The following is a 21,684-nucleotide window of genomic DNA, read 5'->3' as shown; positions in this document are numbered from 1 at the left end:
TTCTTTGGAAGTCAAACTGCTGACACCTTTTTAGGGAAGAAACTTGCGAAAAAGGGAAGTCACCTAGTATAGAGTAGGGACAGATTTAACTTGATTATTTTCTCTTTCTATAGATGACGCAAAGGAACCACTTTACATCGAAACTTTAAATTGCTGATTTTGGAACTGATTTGTATTCTTTGTATACTCTGAGATTTATCCTGAGAGGATTGTAAATTGCATTCAGATTTGACTTTTATATAAAACTTTTAAACTTTATCAGTTGTAAGTGGTTCTTCAGAGTGGCGTCATTTAATGGAGTTGAACTAAACCTGTGTGGGGGTGGTCTTTTACTCAATGACAGATATTAGCGGTCCAAAATTAACGAATGAGATAAATTATTAAATTGATTATAAATTGATACCAAAATCTCATTCCCAGCAGCACTGTGCTAAACAGAACCACCAGCACTGTGCCAAACAGAACCACAAGTGCTGTGCTAAGCAGAACCACTGGCACTGTGCTAAACAGAAGCACCAGCACTGTGCTAAACAGAACCACCAGCACTGTGCTAAACAGAACCACAAGTGCTGTGCTAAGCAGAACCACTGGCACTGTGCTAAACAGAAGCACCAGCACCGTGCTAAACAGAACCACCAGCACTGCACTAAACAGAACCAACGGCACTGTGCTAAACAGAACCACACAAGCTGTGCTAAGCAGAACCACTGGCACTGTGCTAAACAGAACCACCAGCACTGCGCTAAACAGAACCACCGGCACTGTGCTAAACAGAACCACCAGCACTGTGCTAAGCAGAACCACCAGCACTGTGCTAAACAGAACCACAAGTGCTGTGCTAAGCAGAACCACAAGTACTGTGCTAAGCAGAACCACCAGCACTGTGCTAAGCAGAACCACTGGCACTGTGCTAAGCAGAGCCACAAGTACTGTGCTAAGCAGAACCACCGGCACTGTGCTAAACAGAGCCACTGGTACTGTGCTAAACAGAACCACCGGCAATGTGCTAAACAGAACCACAAGTGCTATGCTAAACAGAACCACCGGCACTGTGCTAAACAGAACCACCAGCACTGTGCTAAACAGAACCACTGGCACCAGCACTGTGCTAAACAGAATCACTGGCACTGTGCTAAACAGAACCACCAGCACTGTGCTAAACAGAACCACCAGCGCTGTGCTAAACAGAACCACCAGCACTGTGCTAAACAGAACCACAAGTGCTGTGCTAAACAGAACCACCGGTACTGTGCTAAACAGAACCACCAGCACTGTGCTAAACAGAACCACAAGTGCTGTGCTAATCAGAACCACAAGTACTGTGCTAAGCAGAACCATCAGCACTGTGCTAAGCAGAGCCACAAGTACTGTGCTAAGCAGAACCACCGGCACTGTGCTAAGCAGAGCCACACGTACTGTGCTAAGCAGAACCACCGGCACTGTGCTAAGCAGAACCACAAGTACTGTGCCAAACAGAACCACAAGTACTGTGCTAAACAGGACCACAAGTACTGTGCCAAAGAGAACCACCAGTACTGTGCTAAACAGAACCACAGGCACTGTGCTAAACAGAACCACCAGCACTGTGCTAAATGGAACCACCAGCACTGTGCTAAACAGAACCACCAGCACTGTGCTAAACAGAACCACAAGTGCTGTGCTAAGCAGAACCACTGGCACTGTGCTAAACAGAACCACCAGCACTGTGCTAAACAGAACCACCGGCACTGTGCTAAACAGAACCACAAGTACTGTGCTAAACAGAACCACCAGCACTGTGCTAAACGGAACCACCAGCACTGTGCTAAACAGAACCACCAGCACTGTGCTAAACAGAACCACAAGTGCTGTGCTAAGCAGAACCACTGGCACTGTGCTAAACAGAACCACCAGCACTGTGCTAAACAGAACCATCGGCACTGTGCTAAACAGAACCACCAGCACTGTGCCAAACAGAACCACAAGTGCTGTGCTAAGCAGAACCACTGGCACTGTGCTAAACAGAAGCACCAGCACTGTGCTAAACAGAACCACCAGCACTGTGCTAAACAGAACCACAAGTGCTGTGCTAAGCAGAACCACTGGCACTGTGCTAAACAGAAGCACCAGCACCGTGCTAAACAGAACCACCAGCACTGTGCTAAACAGAACCACAAGTGCTGTGCTAAGCAGAACCACTGGCACTGTGCTAAACAGAAGCACCAGCACTGTGCTAAACAGAACCACCAGCACTGTGCTAAACAGAACCACAAGTGCTGTGCTAAGCAGAACCACTGGCACTGTGCTAAACAGAACCACCAGCACTGCACTAAAGAGAACCACCGGCACTGTGCTAAACAGAACCACAAGAGCTGTGCTAAGCAGAACCACTGGCACTGTGCTAAACAGAACCACCAGCACTGCGCTAAACAGAACCACCGGCACTGTGCTAAACAGAACCACCAGCATTGTGCTAAACAGAACCACAAGTGCTGTGCTAAGCAGAACCACCGGCACTGTGCTAAACAAAACCACCAGCACTGTGCTAAACAGAACCACAAGTGCTGTGCTAAGCAGAACCACTGGCACTGTGCTAAACAGAACCACCAGCACTGCGCTAAACAGAACCACCGGCACTGTGCTAAACAGAACCACAAGTGCTGTGCTAAGCAGAACCACTGGTACTGTGATAAACAGAAGCACCAGCACTGTGCTAAACAGAACCACCAGCACTGTGCTAAACAGAACCACCAGCACTGTGCTAAACAGAACCACCAGCACTGTGCTAAACAGAACCACAAGTGCTGTGCTAAGCAGAAACACTGGCACTGTGCTAAACAGAAGCACCAGCACTGTGCTAAACAGAACCACCAGCACTGTGCTAAACAGAACCACAAGTGCTGTGCTAAGCAGAACCACTGGCACTGTGCTAAACAGAAGCACCAGCACTGTGCTAAACAGAACCACCAGCACTGCGCTAAACAGAACCACCGGCACTGTGCTAAACAGAACCACAAGTGCTGTGCTAAGCAGAACCACTGGCACTGTGCTAAACAGAACCACCTGCACTGCGCTAAACAGAACCACCAGCACTGTGCTAAACAGAACCACAAGTGCTGTGCTAAGCAGAACCACTGGCACTGTGCTAAACAGAACCACCAGTACTGCGCTAAACAGAACCACCGGCACTGTGCTAAACAGTACCACAAGTGCTGTGCCAAACAGAACCACAAGCACTGTGCTAAACAGAACCACAAGTACTGTGCTAAGCAGAACCACCAGCACTGTGCTGCAAATAAAAGCTAGTGTAGAGAGAGACAAGGGTACCCCAATACGTGAACCTGGGGTGGTGAAGTGTTTTAGAAAAACGATGGTTCTGGTGTGGCCAAATGGTCCATACAAAAAGTGACCCTATGGGGTCACTATGTTTGAGAATAGGAAGTGAATTCCTCTAGACATCGCATTGACAACAATAGTAGAAACTTCTCCCCAAAAAATTACAGAATGTGAGGAGTTCATGTTGTAGATGGTCGTCGGCGTTTCAATCTCAATTGTTCGAGATCATCTTCAGGACATATAACAGGTGAGCAAGCTGAATTTGTGTAGTGTGGCGGTATGATTAGACGACAAGGAAAAGCGCCTATGGTCCGCTATAGTAGACTTCACGTTAGTGCGCGGTGAAGATGGGAAGGCTGAATGAATTAGCCAATATCTTGAGGAACAGCTGTGTTTTTAATAATAACGCAACACTGCGAGGCTTCTCATGGCCCTGCAGATATGTAGTAAAGCAAAGCAGCGCCAGCTGCCGCATTGCCTCACTGCGTCGGGGAGGCGCGCCCTGGGCATTGCAGTGGACGTTCCCACGCACCACCCATGGACTTTGACGCTGCCCCAGATTCACAATATCTCGTAAACGCGGGGCAGCGCCAAAACATTACGCCTCCGCAGCGCAGGTGTAACAAGGAGAAATGTTTAAATGCATCTTCATTTTTTCCTCTTTCCACTTGTGTTGCAATCTGCCTACCACATGGAACGTGGAAAACGCCTCTCGTGATTGTTTTTGTGCAGGAAGGTTTCCCTTCCTGCACAAAAAATAATCCTGCCAACAACACAGACACACTTGCACCCTGGTGCGAGGGTGCCTGCGCTGACGCACAGCTGCTCATTGGGCGCCAGCGCTGGCCGAAAGGACAGGAACGCCCTGTATCTTGTAAATATGGTGCATTCGTGCCCTTTCAAGTATGAGCAGGCCAGTGCTGCCAAATGACTCGGGGCGTTGCCCTATGCCAATTCTTTGTAGCTTTGCCCCTAGGGGGGTTATTTATGATAACCGTGCATCACTTCTGCACAACATAAAGGGGTATATGAAGGAGGCAGGGCTCTGAATCGGATTACTGAAGCCATGCAAAGCACCCTGCGTGGCTTTGATGGACTTATAAATCTTGAGGAAGGCGATGAGGTGCTAACCGCTGCGTCGCCGTACTCTGTGCTCTGGAGGCGTTCCGTGGGCGTTGCGGCGGGTGTTTCAACTCAACCCCATGGATTTTGACGCTGCACCAGATTTACAAAATCATGTAAACTTGGGGAAGTACCAGATCCTTGTGCCTCCTGAGGTGAGGCGTAACGAGGAGAAATATGTTTATTTCTCCTTCTTTCCTCTTTCTCTGTGCGCTGCATTCTGTGGCTCACGTAGAACAAGGAAAACGCTTCTTAGGATTGTTTCCGTGCAGGAAGGGGCCCTTTCCTGCACAAAAACAATCTTGCATGCAACGGGGGCGCCCTTCCACTATGGTGCATAGGTGACTATGTTAGCGCTAGGCTGCCGAATGGAGCCCGCGTAGGCGGAGAGGATAGGATGCACCGTACTGCCTAAATATGGTGCATTCCTGGCCTTTCTCTTTGGTGTAGGGCGAGACTCCCATAAATGAGGCACTGTGTGTGAAAGTAGAGGGGGAGGGTTTCAGAAAGATTTCAGGAGGACAAATGGGCACGAGGCTCACAAAGACAAGGTGGTGTGGGGAGAACAGGAGTGACTGAGGCCCTTCCAAGAGCACGACGCCTTCTACAGACCTCAGAAATGTTTATTTCACAGTCCCTGTTTTCACAATTGAAACATTTAAACTTCTAATTATTCACAACACAATGATTGTTATTCCTCATTCACCTCACATGCGTAGAGTGTCAGTGTTAGGGTGCGGATACAAACCCATCATGGAAGGGAGCTTCAAACGACCCCTGCAGCTTTCCACCACAGAGCTGTCATCTGCTCGTCTCCCCCAGTAGAGTCCTCAGGATGTCCAGTCCTGGTTTTGAAACCTGCCTCTTTCTGGTTACAGACAGATTGCAAGTATGGGACCATACTTGGCACCTCGCACCTTGATAAGAGCCACCGAGGGGAACTTAGGCGTATATGTAGAGGGATAACACATGCCACTGAAGGGGAGAGGTGTGGTGCAGTGGCCAGGGCAGCTAACTTCAGTGGATAGGGTTCACGGTACGATCCCCGGCTCCAGCGGCAGCTCAGCTCAGCTCAGCACCATGTGACTCTGGGCAATAGCTCACTTAATTTCCACGAACCCCCCCAGTGCCTTGAGACCCGTAAGGGTGAGTAGTTAGCGCTGTACAAATACGGAATTACATCTTATTTTATTTACTGAAGGCACCTCCTTGATCAGTGAGAAAGGGGTGTATGGGGCTGCTCTGATCATGGCCCGTATATCTCTGCAGTGGCCTCACTGAAGTGACAGGCAGCCACCGAGGGAATGACGGTCCCCTCCTCACGGTTTGCAGGGGGCCCGTCATTTTGAGCTCGCCGCATCTCACGTTCCTGTGACGGTATCCCTTTTGGCTGGGCCGCCTGGCATGCTGCCCTGGCAGGGAGCCCAGGGCTCTGCACAGACTGCTGAGGAGCCAAAGCAGCGCTGCAGTTAATGAAAGAGCAGGGAAGACTGAATCGATCCCATCCCAGGCACTCTTCAGAGAGACAAGAGTGCTGAGCCAGGAGGCTGCTCCCCCCCCCGAGAGATGGATCCCATCCTGAAAGCCTCTCACCGTGATTAAAGATGGGGCAATCACCCAGCCCACTGGCGCACGTTGGATCCCTGCAGCAGCCCGCCCCGCAACAACTATGATCACATCCACACCCTTAAGAGCCGAGACTATACAGACAACTCAAGCTTCCCATAAAAGAGAAAACTATCCCGCCAGGTGGTTTCTGAACATACCGGGACTTGTGTGAGTAGCTCATCCAGGTCTAGTGGTTTCCGAACATTCTGGAACTTGTGTGAGTAGCTCATCCAGGTCTAGTGGTTTCCGAACATTCTGGGACTTGTGTGAGTAGCTCATCCAGGTCTAGTGGTTTCCGAACATTCTGGAACTTGTGTGAGTAGCTCATCCAGGTCTAGTGGTTTCCGAACATTCTGGGACTTGTGTGAGTAGCTCATCCAGGTCTAGTGGTTTCTGAACATTCTGGAACTTGTGTGAGTAGCTCATCCAGGTCTAGTGGTTTCCGAACATTCTGGAACTTGTGTGAGTAGCTCATCCAGGTCTAGTGGTTTCTGAACATTCTGGGACTTGTGCGAGTAGCTCGTCCAGGCTGGGTAGTTCCTGAACATTCTGGGACTTGTGTGAGTAGCTCCTCCAGGCTGGGTGGTTTCTGAACATTCTGGGACTTGTGCGAGTAGCTCATCCAGGCTGGGTAGTTCCAGAACATTCTGGGACTTGTGTGAGTAGCTCCTCCAGGCTGGGTGGTTTCTGAACATTCTGGGACTTGTGCGAGTAGCTCCTCCAGGCTGGGTGGTTTCTGAACATTCTGGGACTTGTGTGAGTAGCTCCTCCAGGCTGGGTGGTTTCTGAACATTCTGGGACTTGTGCGAGTAGCTCATCCAGGCTGGGTAGTTCCTGAACATTCTGGGACTTGTGTGAGTAGCTCCTCCAGGCTGGGTGGTTTCTGAACATTCTGGGACTTGTGCGAGTAGCTCCTCCAGGCTGGGTGGTTTCTGAACATTCTGGGACTTGTGTGAGTAGCTCCTCCAGGCTGGGTGGTTTCTGAACATTCTGGGACTTGTATGAGTGGCTCATCCAGGTCTAGTGGTTTACGAACATTCTGTGACTTGTATGAGTGGCTCCTCCAGGCTGGGTGGTTTCTGAACATTCTGGGACTTGTGTGAGTAGCTCCTCCAGGCTGGGTGGTTTCTGAACATTCTGGGACTTGTGTGAGTAGCTCCTCCAGGCTGGGAGGTTTCTGAACATTCTGGGGCTTGTGGGAGTAGCTACTCCAGGCTGGGTGGTTTCTGAACATTCTGGGACTTGTGTGAGTAGCTCCTCCAGGCTGGGTGGTTTCTGAACATTCTGGGACTTGTATGAGTGGCTCATCCAGGTCTAGTGGTTTCCGAACATTCCGTGACTTGTATGAGTGGCTCATCCAGGTCTAGTGGTTTCTGAACATTCTGGGACTTGTATGAGTGGCTCATCCAGGTCTAGTGGTTTCCGAACATTCCAGGACTTGTGTGAGTAGCTCCTCCAGGTCTAGTGGTTTCTGAACATTCTGGGACTTGTATGAGTGGCTCATCCAGGTCTAGTGGTTTCCGAACATTCTGTGACTTGTATGAGTGGCTCATCCAGGTCTAGTGGTTTCCGAACATTCTAGGACTTGTGTGAGTAGCTCCTCCAGGCTGGGAGGTTTCTGAACATTCTGGGACTTGTGTGAGTAGCTCCTCCAGGCTGGGTGATTTCTGAACATTCTGGGACTTGTGTGAGTAGCTCCTCCAGGCTGGGTGGTTTCTGAACATCCTGGGACTTGTGTGAGTAGCTCCTCCAGGCTGGGTGGTTTCTGAACATTCTGGGACTTGTGGGAGTAGCTCCTCCAGGCTGGGTGGTTTCTGAACATTCCAGGACTTGCGTGAGTAGCTCGTCCAAGCTTGGAGGTTTCTTAAAATTCTGAGACTTGTGTAGGTGGCCCAAACAGGCAGTTTTTTACATTCTATTATTTGTATGCCTGATTTCCCAGATGGATATACAAGTCTACAAGTCACTTAATGTATAGAAATTAAATCAAATCAATCACTTTTTGTATAGTACAGCACTATCACCCCTAGGGATATCTGGGTGCTGGGGGTGCCGCTTCTCAGTCGGCCAGGGAAGGTGCTGTTCAGAGGTGATGGGGCAGTTTGTTCCAGGTCTTGGCAGCGATGTAGGAGAAGGAGCGACCCCCGCTGCGGCTGAAAAGGATGGGGGGGGATGTGCGAGGGCGAGAGAGAGGAGTGCAGGCAGGTGGAAGTTGAGTTGATGTTGTGTAGGGCTTTGTTTGCGTGCATGAGGATCTTGAACCGGCTACTCTTCTGGATGGGGCACCATTAGAGTTTCCTGAGATGGGGGGGGTGGATGCTGGTCAATTTAGGGAGGTCCAGGATGACTATGGCTGCAGTGTTCTATATGGTATGGACTCTTTTGAGAAAAAAATTGACTTAGTTTACTACTAAAATATGGGCCAGGAAAACTTGAGAATTCTGTTTGGTGGGATGCGAATGCCGCTTGTATGCTAAATGGGAATGTACCCCTCCCCGGCTGCATCTGACAGTAGTATTCTGATTTTGTTTGGGCCAGTACCCACACTAATCTAGCATGTGCAAAGAGGACTTGGCCTGTTAATAGTAACTGCAGTTCACTAGTAGCTGGGAGTACCACAGTACATAAAGAGCAGAGCAATGTTGAACATAGGCAGGAAAGCGTTGATATAGTCACAGAAATGCCTGTTTATATCATTCTCAAATAGCAGAAATTCAGAAAATCAGCACATAGCCGTCTTCAACCTTCCCTACACACATCACCACTGTCAGATTTCGTAACACAACATAACATACCATATTATAACATAACATGGGTGAGCCTACGGTGAGAAGGAGGGTGGGTTGCAGGTGAATCTATGAAAGATACCAATACTGGAGAACTACTGTTACAGGTAAGTAGCCTTTTCATTCTTCAATTTTGGATATTTCATAAGCAGCAAACGTACAGCACACAGTTGTTAGCGGATGGTAAGAGACAACTGCAGGAAACAAAAGGGGGCACACCTTATTGAAAGAGGTGACAAAGCACCGCCTGACACACAGCTGCATCTCTGTTAACCATCAGACCCAGACAGCAATGAGACAGCAATGTTGTATAAAGGTGTGTCTGTTCTTCCAAGTTGCTGCCTTGCAAATGTCTGTTATAAGCATGCCACCAAACAAGGGTGTGGATGTAGGCACACTTCTTGATCACACTTCTTGAGGAATGTGCTGTAACACTTCCTTGGAACGTAGTGGAAAGACCACTTAAATTATGATAAAATATCATGGCTGCAGACACCCAGTGAGATTATCCTTTCGAAGGATGACTACAGGATATAAAAAGCGGATCCGTTTATTGTAAAGGTTTTGGGCCTTATTTAGAGTTTAGCTGACACTTTACAATGACACAAACGTGTCTGCTATCCCGTCCCGCGTATTATAAGTAGGGGTCCCTTTTTTCCGTTTTTACAGATTTTTACAGATAAATACAGACAGAAAAACATTTATTTTCTTGTCTGTATTTATATTTAAATGTGGATAAAATTGGAAATTGGGTGCTTTTTGAGTGATTCTATTTTCACTTTGCCAGGCCTATAACGGTGTGGACTGATAGGCAAGGCAGTTATAAAATGTAGTTTTAGTGTAGAGGCTTAAACAGCAGTAGCTATGCACAAGCCTGATACTGAAATGTTCATATTTTCATAAAAGTGTATTGATTTATCGTCTGTGGGTGTTCATGTCACTGAAACCTGGCAGGTATTCAAGCGTGAGTGCTTATTTATTGGTTAAATAAATATAGAAACATACCAGTTTCCTTTACCTTTTTTCACAAAACCCCTAATAAATATGGATAAATACAGATAAAGTTGACAAAAAATAAATATGGATAAATACAGACCGAAATGTCAAACAAATAAATACCATAAAACCGGGAGCCCTAATTATAAGTGCCATAGGCTCTAATGCACTTGGAATAAGGCGAATGTGATATCCATTTGTGATAGAGTAACACATCCGCTAAACTCTAAATAATGCCAAAACCTCAAAGGAATTGTTTAGCAAGTCTACTAGGGCACAGTATTTCTGGCAGGCAGCCACCTTAACCCCTTGCCTGCTGGTGATGGCTCCCGTCCGTCATGGCACACAGTGCTTGTGTGCTGATGACGGCCGGGAGCTGTCACGACCACACCCGCGATCGGAATGTGCCGCACAGGAGCGGAATTCCGGCCGCGGGCAAGGGGTTAAACTACAGTGGGGGAATAACTGTCCTCTCATCACTGGGTGCAAATAGTTGTTGCCACACCAGTAACAGAATTGTTTCCATAATGCCTCATACATTTTATTTGTTATAAATGCTCCAGCCTTAAATAACGTGTCTCTGCAGTCCTCACAGATTTTTAGGTACTAACATTTGTTGTATTCAGGAGCTTGGCCAGCCAGCTCAGTGAGCCTGGATCCGGATGGAGACCATGGGCGCGGCATTGTGTACTAGTTTCGGCACTGCCTTCATCAAGGTTGTTCTGAGAGGAGAAATTGCTCTGTGGAAAGCACTGTCTGGGCCACTTAGAGCCTATCAGAAAGAGACAACACAACGCCCTCCTCATCTTTGTCAAGACCATGGGAATCATGGGAAGGGATGGACAAGAATGTACATAAGTTCCTGACGTAGGGTCTGATTCACAGAACTAACTTAAGACAAAATCTTAAACTTACTACTTTTGGTATTCACAGAAGTTAGGATTTTATCTTAAGACAGACTTAAGACACACTTAAGACAGACTTAAGACACACTTAAGACAGAATCCTAACTTAAGTCTGTCTTAAGACAAAATCCTAACTTCTGTGAATACCAAAAGTAGTAAGTTTAGGATTTTGTCTTAAGTTAGTTCTGTGAATCGAGCCCAGCGTGATTAGAAATAGATCACCCCCCCCCACACTGATCTGGGATGGGAGTACCTGCCGGCAGAATACCAGAACATCTGGTTCAGATTGGTTGTGGATACATTCAGATTCGTTTTTCCCTAGAAGAGGAAGATGTAGTTCAGTTGCATTTGATTCAATTCCCATTTGTAAAACTATTTTGGTGTTCTGCTGATGTTGTTGGCCCAAGTATTTTTTATACCTGGTACCATTCCCAGCCTTGGTTTGGATAAGGTTTTGAATGGCCTAGTCCCACATATGCTGTGCTTCCTTGGAAGCAGGTGGGAACTTGTTCCACCATGCTTGTTAATTTAGTTCATGCTTGATGTGTTGTCTGTCCGGACCAATACAGGGGAGTTTTTTATTCTTGGGAGAAGAGAATGTAGGCCTGGGACTTTGGCTCTCAATACCACCATGCTGATATGCTGTTGCGCTTCTTCGGGGGTCCACCTGAAACTAACGGCTAATTCTTGGAGGTGTGCATCCCAAACCTCTAGGGAGGAGTGTGTTGTCATAACAAATTGAGTGTTCTTCTGCAGAAAAGACAATTCAACATTGGTGTTGTTGTGTTGCACCCACAAAAGTAAGGCCGCCCTCATTTGGCTTGTCGCCTTTATAACATCGTCGAAAGATCCAGTCAAGGATCGGCACTGAGTCAGAAGCAGGATAGACTGACTGGTGAGCCCCATCTTTTCTGCTCTATAAGGATTCATTGTGGGCAGACATGCCTTATGCTTCTGCCCTGTATCGTATTGCATCGATATAGGTGCATTAATGGACTGGTAGGGCGTAAGACCAAAGGGCAGTGCTTGGTTGGAAGAATGTTAAATGGAAGTGTAGCCCATGTAGGAAGAGTTCTGCGAAGACCAAAGGGGTACCCTTGATTTCACACTGGTAGCTTACCTAGGCGTGTAGTTGAGCACAGCGGTGTGGGGAATAGTGTGCCTGCATCTTTCATTCATTTATTCTTGTGTCTAGTTGGTGGCTTTTGTGAGTGTTGAAGATGGCGGCCTTACAATTTCTCCTATTTTGTCCTTGCCAAAATGTAGAAAGTCATAGAACTGGTTCTCCTTTTATATAGCTGAGAAGTAGAAGTGTGGTATTTTGCTTCAGTTCACTTCCTCATAGCAGTGAACTCTTTGGAGTGACCCACAACTCGCCAATACGATGCGTTGTAAAACCTCCGCTCACAGCGCCGAGCGCCTCGAGGCCCTGGCGGGTGATTTGCCACGCTCTACAAATCCTGATTGATTGATTGATTGATTGATTGATTGATTGATTGATTGATTGATTGAGTGCTGGTAGTTGAAAATGTGACGTCCTTGAGCGTCTCCGAGATTACCTGGAGCACTCTTGGAAAAACCTTATAATGCTCAGTGGAAGACAGCATGGGACACAAACAAGAATGGATGCTGTAAGAGAAACGTATGTACAAAACAATTACCAAAAAACACGACTTACCGGGTTCCCATTCTCCCAGAAGAAAGGTGGGGGCGGAAACAATGGAGGAGGAGGTGGAGTTAATATGCAGCAGCCTCGGCCAGGGCTGCGCTTCTTCTGTCCAAAGGAAGGGAAGGCTGCCATAAGACAAGACAGAGAGTAAAGGGTAAGTACTGTAGCAGGGTAAAGGAAACACACAAGGCTGGCAGGGAATGCTGCTGAAAGATGGTCTTAGCACCCACCACAGCCTATCCAATAGGCTTCAAAAGCTCCTGATCAAACCCTACACTCCATTTAGCTAACAGCAGACCCACATATCAGACCCAAGCTGTGCTGATACCTGTGGTGTCCTCCTGGACATGTCATGCAGCAGCCCCCTCCTTGGGGGCAGTCCTAACACCCAGCCCACACCCATCCACCCATCCATCCATCCACCCATCCATCCATCCACCCATCCATCCATCCATCCATCCACCCATCCATCCACCCATCCACCCACCCCACACCCATCCACCCATCCACCCATCCATCCACCCATCCACCCACCCCACACCCATCCACCCATCCATCCACCCACCCATCCATCCACCCACCCATCCATCCATCCATCCATCCACCCATCCATCCACCCATCCACCCACCCCACACCCATCCACCCATCCACCCATCCATCCACCCATCCACCCACCCCACACCCATCCACCCATCCATCCACCCACCCATCCATCCACCCACCCATCCATCCATCCATCCACCCATCCATCCATCCACCCATCCACCCACCCCACACCCATCCACCCATCCACCCATCCATCCATCCACCCATCACAGGTGTCACCAGGTGGACCTGACAATGAAAGGGGGCTGATATAGCGTGACTGTGCTCTTAATTTGTAGGGGTGCATTATAATCGTGGGTAGTTCGCACCTACATATAATCCTTTGTTGTTATTGGGTATTAGAACGTGCAATGTAATAACCTGTAAAGTGAAGTAATAGAGATATTTCTGACTTGAAGAAATTAACATTATAAATGTAATTGTGATAGCATGATGAAGCTATAATGTGATTTCATAAGTGACTAATGAGAAATTAATTGTTATTTTGTAATGCACTGATTTAAATAAGCACAGTAATAATGCTCATGTATATGTGTGATTAATTAAATTTCATATTGCTTTTCATGTTAGCTGAATTTGTAGGCCTGATGTGTTTTCTCCTTGGCTCTTCAGACTAGCTGTTCATAGTGTTCGTGTGTAGCAGAATCTTTTCTTTCTCACGTTTCTGTTGCAGGTGGAGAAACTCATCTTTGATGGAGTTAGGATTTGGTAGGAGAGGATACATTTGAACAAGAGGTGCTGATGATGTGGGTCGGTGTACTTTCTCACTGAAGAAGGCCTCGGAATCAAGGTCATCGAGCCAGCGCTGGGAGCATCCAAATCGCATGGAAAGTTACCTACGAGGAGGTGTCTGGCTGGATGTGACATTGCGTGATGTGATGATGGGTGCATCTTATGATTTTGGTGTTAAGGTTAGGGACAGTGCCGGGGAACTTCTGGGGAGATCTGCAGAGAGGGAGGACCATCTTAGAACGAGCTCTGTAGCTTTACGCTATTTGACCCATTCATCGTGAGTGTACTTCTTAAGAAGTCGTCACTCGCTGACACCTTTCTTTTCCTGAATTTGCCTGGGAAACGCTATGTAGGGATGGCACGTTAGTGATAGTATAGGGACAGACTAATACTTTTTACTTACGAACCTCCAATTAAGAAGACTCTCGATGTAGGCAAAGTTATATTCTGCATCCTGCGCCAAGAGCTGGTTATCCTTTGTTTGCTTCATAGGCTAAATTTCACCCACAGGTTTGGCTTTGTATTAGTTCCAATGTATTTCTACACCCTCATTTTGAGGTGTCTGTATGTCCAGTTGTTCTTGGCTTTCTAATAAACTAACTAAACTTTAATCAGGAGTCTGTAATTCTTCTGAGTCATGGTTTATTAAATTTGTGATATATCATTGGTGAATTGTTCTTCTCCCCTCACACTTTCAAGCAGGCACCAACGGTCCATCGGCCTAGGGTTCCAGAGTAAGTCTAGAACATGGGCGGCGCACGTGCCCTCGGCCAGTTGCACCGACCACACAAATGTGTCTGTGTCATTAAATGCCTTTGTATGTGGCCTAAGGACCGCAACCTTACAATACCCTGTACATACAGCAATCACACCCCAGAAGGTCCATTAAGAGTTATATACAGGCATTATTAGGCCATAGATCATTAATACCAATGGGATATCCCAGTATCATGCAGAACCTGGGGAATAGTGACGGTACTCAGACAGAGGTTCTGCCATGAAAGAAACGATTGCTTTTCTACAAGGTTTGTCCACAGCGATTTAGGACTATCAATCAATTATACACCGAAGTACAATACTAACTATAAAGCATAAAACAAATAACCACACTGTTTACTGAAAAAGTGCGAAAGCTATATTAGAGAATCATATTGTATATGATGATACACATATCAATAATAAACGAATCTGCTACATAACATAAAAAAATAATTAAACATTTTATTACATACATATGTGCCTGATACATTACACAAATATTAGTAGTATAGACAATAGAGACACTTGACAAAAATTACATGTAGACAAAAGCTTGCTTGGGCGTCCATATACCATAGATGTCCCTAAAAGACATATGATTTACATTCTGACATGGATATGTCTAAGTGGGCAAGGAATGCGTGTTCAGTTTACGTCGACGTTTTAACCCCCAAAAAATTGAGTGTGGTTGGTCAACATCACCATGGGGTCTTCCTCAGGGCTATAAACACGATAGTGAACAGACTGCTACAGAAAGTTTCTCAGTGAGAAATGGGACTGTTGGGATCACGCACTCTCCTCTCAAATCAATCGAGACTTTAAAGAACGGATAAACCATTCCATCCAAGTCCAGTTTCAATAAGGAGCCGTTTGAGGGCTTCCTTTATGACAAAATTGCGTCGTATCACAATAAAAATATATCACCACTTAGTGGGTAATATCACCAGCCGTGGCCTCAAAATTATAGGAGGAACAGGTTGCTCTCCAGCGTGCTTGAAAGTCAGTACTGCTCAGTCACGCATCCCTGCAACAATGGAGTGGAAAAGCAATTGTTTCTTTCATGGCAGAACCTTTGTCTGTTTTAATGGGCCACAGGCACAACATATTATGGCCTAAGATGCTATGGATTTTCACATTTGATAGGCATACAGGACAGAGATTAGATCCACTGGGACAAGGGACATATTTCTAAGAGAATATATTACAAACTGTTCGATTGATATCACTGGTCACTTCACAGAAGGCATCACCGGTGACATTGATGGTTGAGTAAAGAGACGGCCCTCATAGCATCACCAGACGCCAACCGAATGATTCTTGATTACGAAGACACTGCAGACTTCCCCAGACTCATCCTCTCTGCAGCTTTCGACAGTCTCCCATCTCATCATGATCTGATGACTTCACGAGGCTGGCGTCCACGGCATGCCGCTCAGTGGATATGACTTCACGAGGCTGGCGTCCACGGCATGCCGCTCAGTGGATATGACTTCACAAGGCTGGCGTCCACGGCATGCCGCTCAGTGGATATGACTTCACGAGGCTGGCGTCCACGGCATGCCGCTCAGTGGATATGACTTCACGAGGCTGACGTCCACGGCATGCCGCCCAGTGGATATGACTTCACGAGGCTGGCGTCCACGGGCATGCCACTCAGTGGATATGACTTCACGAGGCTGGCGTCCACAGCATGCCGCTCAGTGGATATGACTTCACGAGGCTGGCGTCCACGGGCATGCCACTCAGTGGATATGACTTCACGAGGCTGGCGTCCACGGCGTGCCACCCATTGGATATGACTTCACGAGGCTGGCGTCCACGGGCATGCCACTTAGTGGATATGACTTCACGAGGCTGGCGTCCACGGGCATGCCACTCAGTGGATATGACTTCACGAGGCTGGCGTCCACGGACATGCCACTCAGTGGATATGACTTCACGAGGCTGGCGTCCACAGCATGCCGCTCAGTGGATATGACTTCACGAGGCTGGCGTCTACGGCATGCCGCTCAGTGGATATGACTTCACGAGGCTGGCGTCCACAGGCATGCCACTCAGTGGATATGACTTCACGAGGCTGGCGTCCACGGCATGCCGCCCAGTGGATATGACTTCACGAGGCTGGCGTCCACGGCATGCTGCCCAGTGGATATGACTTCACAAAGGCTGGCGTCCACGGGCATGCCACTCAGTGGATATGACTTCACGAGGCTGGAGTCCACGGCATGCCGCTCAGTGGATATGACTTCACGAGGCTGGCGTCCACGGCATGCCGCCCAGTGGATATACCTTCACGAGGCTGGCATCCACGGGCATGCCACTCAGTGAATATGACTTCACGAGGCTGGCATCCACGGCGTGCCGCCCAGTGGATATGGCTTCACGAGGCTGGCGTCCACGGGCATGCCACTCAGTGGATATGACTTCAAGAGGCTGGCGTCCACGGGCATGCCACTCAGTGGATATGACTTCACGAGGCTGGCGTCCACGGCGTGCCGCTCAGTGGATATGACTTCACGAGGCTGGCGTCCACGGCATGTCACTCAGTGGATAGGACTTCACGAGGCTGGCGCCCACGGCGTGCCGCTCAGTGGATATGACTTCACGAGGCTGGCGTCCACGGCATGCCACCCAGTGGATATGCACTTTTTTTACCGGAAGGACACAAACAGCCAACATGCACCCTTTCTCCTCAGAATCCCAGAAACTCATTTGCGGAGTCCCGCAGGGTTCCTCGCTTAGCCCAAACCTCTTCAACAACTACATGACGCTGCTGGCTGATGTCATTCGCACACACAAAATCGACCTACTCACCCATGTGGATGACACATAACTCATACTGTGTCACGGACACAACACCAGGAACAACTTCAACTCATGCACGACCAAAGTGGCCACCTGGATGAAGTTCAACTGACTCAAAATGAATAAGGACAAGATTGAAGTGATAATCTTCGGAAAGGATGCCTCTTCATGGGACTCCTCCTGATGTCCTATGTACCAGGACCCACCCTTACTCCGAGCACACAAGCAAGAAACTGCAGGATTATTATTGACAGCAATACCTTCACTATGGCCTTCTCCCACAGCCTGAGGATGCTGAAAAAGTTATTCAATTGGGTACCCAACAATACCAGTAAGACTGTCTCTCAAGCCCTCATCACCAGCAGACTGAACTACTAGGTAACACCATCTATGTAGTAATCGCCAACCAACTCCAAAAAAGGCTTCACACCATCTAGAACACAGCTGCCAGACTGGTCCTCAACCTCCCATGCCGATTTCATGTCACACCACAACTAAAGGAAGTATGCCGGCTCCCTATACATCAGCTCCTGGCCCACATATAAAATCCACTACACAACATGGGTCCCGCCTTCCTGAACAGCTGCAAACAGTTATAGGGAACTCCTTTCAGCTGGATTCTAACTAGCACGTGTACAAAGCATACGCAAAAGTAGAGCAAGAGGCTTCCACAAATCGCTCTGAAAGCATTGAACGACCTCCCACACCACATTAGAGCCTCCTCATTGCTTCTTGAATTTTGCATGAAGCTAAAGACCTGAGATTTCGAGTAAGGCCACTCGAGGCAAGATACATAGACACGCAAAGCGCCAGGATACCCTCATGGGTGATAGGACACTAAAACAATCAACATAACATAACTATGCTCTAAAGCGCATATATACATCCCCCAATGCCCAAGCACACATCTCAACGCACCCTCATTTTGGGGGGTGGCCGCGGCCTTGGGTTTATTTGCGGCCTTACCATTTCATTTGCTTTCTTTAGACTCCAAGGGGTCACCTGCCCCATAGCCATTCCATAATCTAAACAAAATGGCAAACATCCACTGACTTCAATGGGATCACCTACCACTTACACCTGACCTCACCCTCCTTTGGGGCTCAGTAGGTTTAGACAAAAGGACTGAGCAAAGGGTGCTTCTCACAGTTCTACATGCCCATGTCCTAGAAGGAGCTATGGCCCCAACCTACTACCAAAGAAAGAGCAAAGGTGCCTGGAGCTGTCCCCTGTGCTCAGCCTGTCTCAAGAGCAGATTGCTTACGTACCACTTCAGAAAGGGTGCAGCTCAGGAGATTTTGGTGGGAAGTCTCGTTTGAAGTGGGGTGAAAACTAATTTGCAGAGATTCCACTTCAATAAACAAAGTATTTCCAACCATGAACAGAATATAGAGACTGATGTATGTAGAATTGGTTGCAAAATACAAGTTGCAATTTGCAACCAGTGTGGAAATTTAAAAAGCGACTAATTTACTAATAGGTCGTTTTTAAAATTACTGATTTGTAGTGGGTCACAATTTGACCTACCTCATGAATATTAATGAGGTAGTTTGCATATTGTGAGCCACTAGGATTCGCAACCATCACAGGATGGTGGCCTGCTGAGGTCAGAAGATCACCATGTCTGTGACTGCTTTTAAATGTAACCCATTTTTCTTAGAGGAAAATTGGATGCATTTAAACAAAACATTTTAAAGTATAATTTTTATTTTTAAGAGTAGGAAGTGATCCACTTGGCCACTGCCTACTCTTAAAAAACAATTTTTCTTAACATACATAAATGTCGTATACTTGTAAAGCGCACAGCTGCCCCAGCAAAGGGGCGTCCCGGCGCTGTATACCGCTGGGGAACCCATCCTGGCTTTCCCTGTAAGATGGTCCCTCCTGGGCATCTCCAAGGTGAAGACAAGCATCCGCGGCGCTGATGGGGCCGTTAGTAGAGATTAAGCAAGCGATTGCCCAGAGTTGCTGAGTGGGACCCATGGTTGGAGTAGGCACTGAGGCGAGAATTATCGAGTCCGCTGACCATGGCCCAAGACCCTGCCACGTCGGGAATCGAACCCTGGTCCCGGGTCGACCTCTGCTTCTGGGTCTGCCGGCTCTAACCAGTGAGCCACACCACTAAAGGTGAAGGGGTCCCTTGAGGACCCCTTCCTGTTTGCAAATGGGTTACCACTCCTTTGAGGTGTTGGTAAAATATTCATGTTTTGAAACCGCATTTTGGTCGCAAAACTTTAATACATACCACTACGATTCAGAATTTGGAAGTGACTTCCCAAACACGCCCCTTTCAAATCTCGAATCGATATTTGGTTGCAAACTCAAATTGTGATTTGGTAACGAGCTAGTGAATCGCAATTTGGTGTCTGTACATTTATAAAATCTTTTTTTAGGTAGCAAACGGCCTGATTCGCAGAATCAAGCCATTTGAAACCGGAAAAAAATGTGTACATCCAGCCCCAAAAGACATACTTACAATAAACATATTGTCTGAGAAAATCAAGGTACCTTTAGTTGGTTCCCAGTTAGAACAGATATTATAATTTGAAACCAATTAACCATAAAAGGAGTAACACACCAAATGCAATTATTACCCTTTCCACATTATGACCCCCACCTCAACGTTCTCCTAGATCTCACCAAAGCCCTCAAAAATGGACCCCTGCTACCCATAATGCTCTTGCAGTAAGAAGTGTAGCCCAATTTAAATTGAAGTCAAAATTCAAAATCCCTTCTCCCTAGTAAGAGACTGAGGGCCAGATGCAGGAAGGCAAATACCGGTCGGTAACGGCCGATTTCGGCTGTTACCGACCGGTATTTGAAGTTTGGGATGTAGGGGCATGTCAAGAGACAGATTCGGTAAAATACCGATTCTGTAAAATTACCGAATCTGCATCTTGACATGTAGGTAGCACTGTAATCAGTGCTACAGGGGTTTAAGGATTCGTTATTTACCACCAACTAGAAGTTGGTGGTAAATAATGAAAACCCTTTAAAAAGCATTTTTTTTTCTTTTAAAACAGTGCCATGTTGCAGACATACATGCCCTAAGGGCATGTATGTCTGCAACATGTGCACCCATGCACAATTGAGGGGTGCAACAGGGTGTCAAAGTGACACCCTGCCACCCTTCTATGTTTCCCCCAATTACCGAATCAGTATTTGCCGATTCGGTAATTGACATTCATTCCTATGGGCCTCCAGGCCCATAGGAATGAATTGCAATTACCGAATCAGTAAATACCGATTCGGTAAAAATTGGTAAAATTACCTACATCCTGATTGCCAGTTCTTAAATACCGAATCGGTATGATTCGGTATTTAAGAATCGGTAATCTGGGATTACCTACATCGGACCCCGAGTCCTTGATGGCCCACTCTTAAGATCTTTCTTTTGGTTGACTCAGGGCCTGATTACGACCTTGGTGGATGGGACGCTCCATCACAAACGTGACGGATATCTCCTCCGCCGCACAATTCCGTAGGATATAATGGGCTTGTAATATGGTGGACGGGATGTCCGTCACGGCTGTGACCGAGTAACCCTTCCGCCGGGATCGTAATCCAGCCCGTAGGGCCAACTATGATTCTCTTCAGTGTTAGTCCCTAGTTATTTATTTAAGCACATCATTGGGCATTATTCGCTCCATCCTACTATGAGACTACCAAATGACCACAGCACCATCTGCAACAAGCAGTAGCAGCACAGACCTGACAGTTTTTAGGGGGTCACTCTGTACCTCACTTTTTAGGGGGTCACACTGTACCTGCAGTAGCCAGCCTATCAGTGAATAGGTCTAAAAAGGAGGTAAAAGGAGAGCCAAGACACATGCCTGTTGGGCTCCTTTGGCAGCTACATCGCTTCGCTCATTCGCCCGTGGACATACGTGACCCCAGGAAGAACATTCAGAATGCACAGACCGCAGGAGCCCCGCGGCCTGCAGCCCTCAAAACTGGCCAAAGCTGGGCTGAACCCACCAGATCGAAGTGGAGAGCAAACCAAGAGAAGCTGGGCGAAATGAACCCTTGCGAGCGACAAACTGATTGGCATCCATATACATGGCTTGCCCCAGTCTGAAATGACACCAATGTGTTAAAACAATCCCAAATCCACCCTACAAAGCTCGATTACTGAGGGGTGGGCAAGAATAGCAACAGAACGAGCTTCCCCACCTACACATGCTTGCATGCACACACCAGCAGACAGGACATGACGTACAAGTCACCAACAGAGCACGCTTCCCCACCGACACATGCTTCTATGCACACACCTGCAGACAGGACATGCACAACAAGTCACCAACACAGCAACCTTCCCCACCTACACATGCTTCCATGCACACACCTGCAGACAGGACATGCACAACAAGTCACCAACAC

General features: G+C 47.5%; 1 protein-coding gene across 1 annotated transcript in view; it reads right to left on the bottom strand.

The window, feature by feature from the left end:
- The window catches only part of COLQ (collagen like tail subunit of asymmetric acetylcholinesterase), a 367,702-nt gene that overhangs the window by 214,742 nt on the left and 131,276 nt on the right, over positions 1-21,684 (bottom strand). The window contains exon 2 of the mRNA XM_086942196.1: positions 12,411-12,526. Within this exon, the coding sequence (XP_086798322.1) occupies positions 12,411-12,526 (116 nt within the window). The remainder of the gene's footprint in view (positions 1-12,410; positions 12,527-21,684) is intronic.

The sequence above is a fragment of the Lissotriton vulgaris genome, chromosome 10 (genome assembly GCF_964263255.1).
Source record: "Lissotriton vulgaris chromosome 10, aLisVul1.2, whole genome shotgun sequence".
In the NCBI taxonomy this organism is placed as follows: Eukaryota; Metazoa; Chordata; class Amphibia; order Caudata; family Salamandridae; genus Lissotriton; species Lissotriton vulgaris.
The sequence above is the reverse complement of the archived record's forward strand: the minus strand, read 5'-3'. Positions and strand labels throughout refer to the sequence as shown.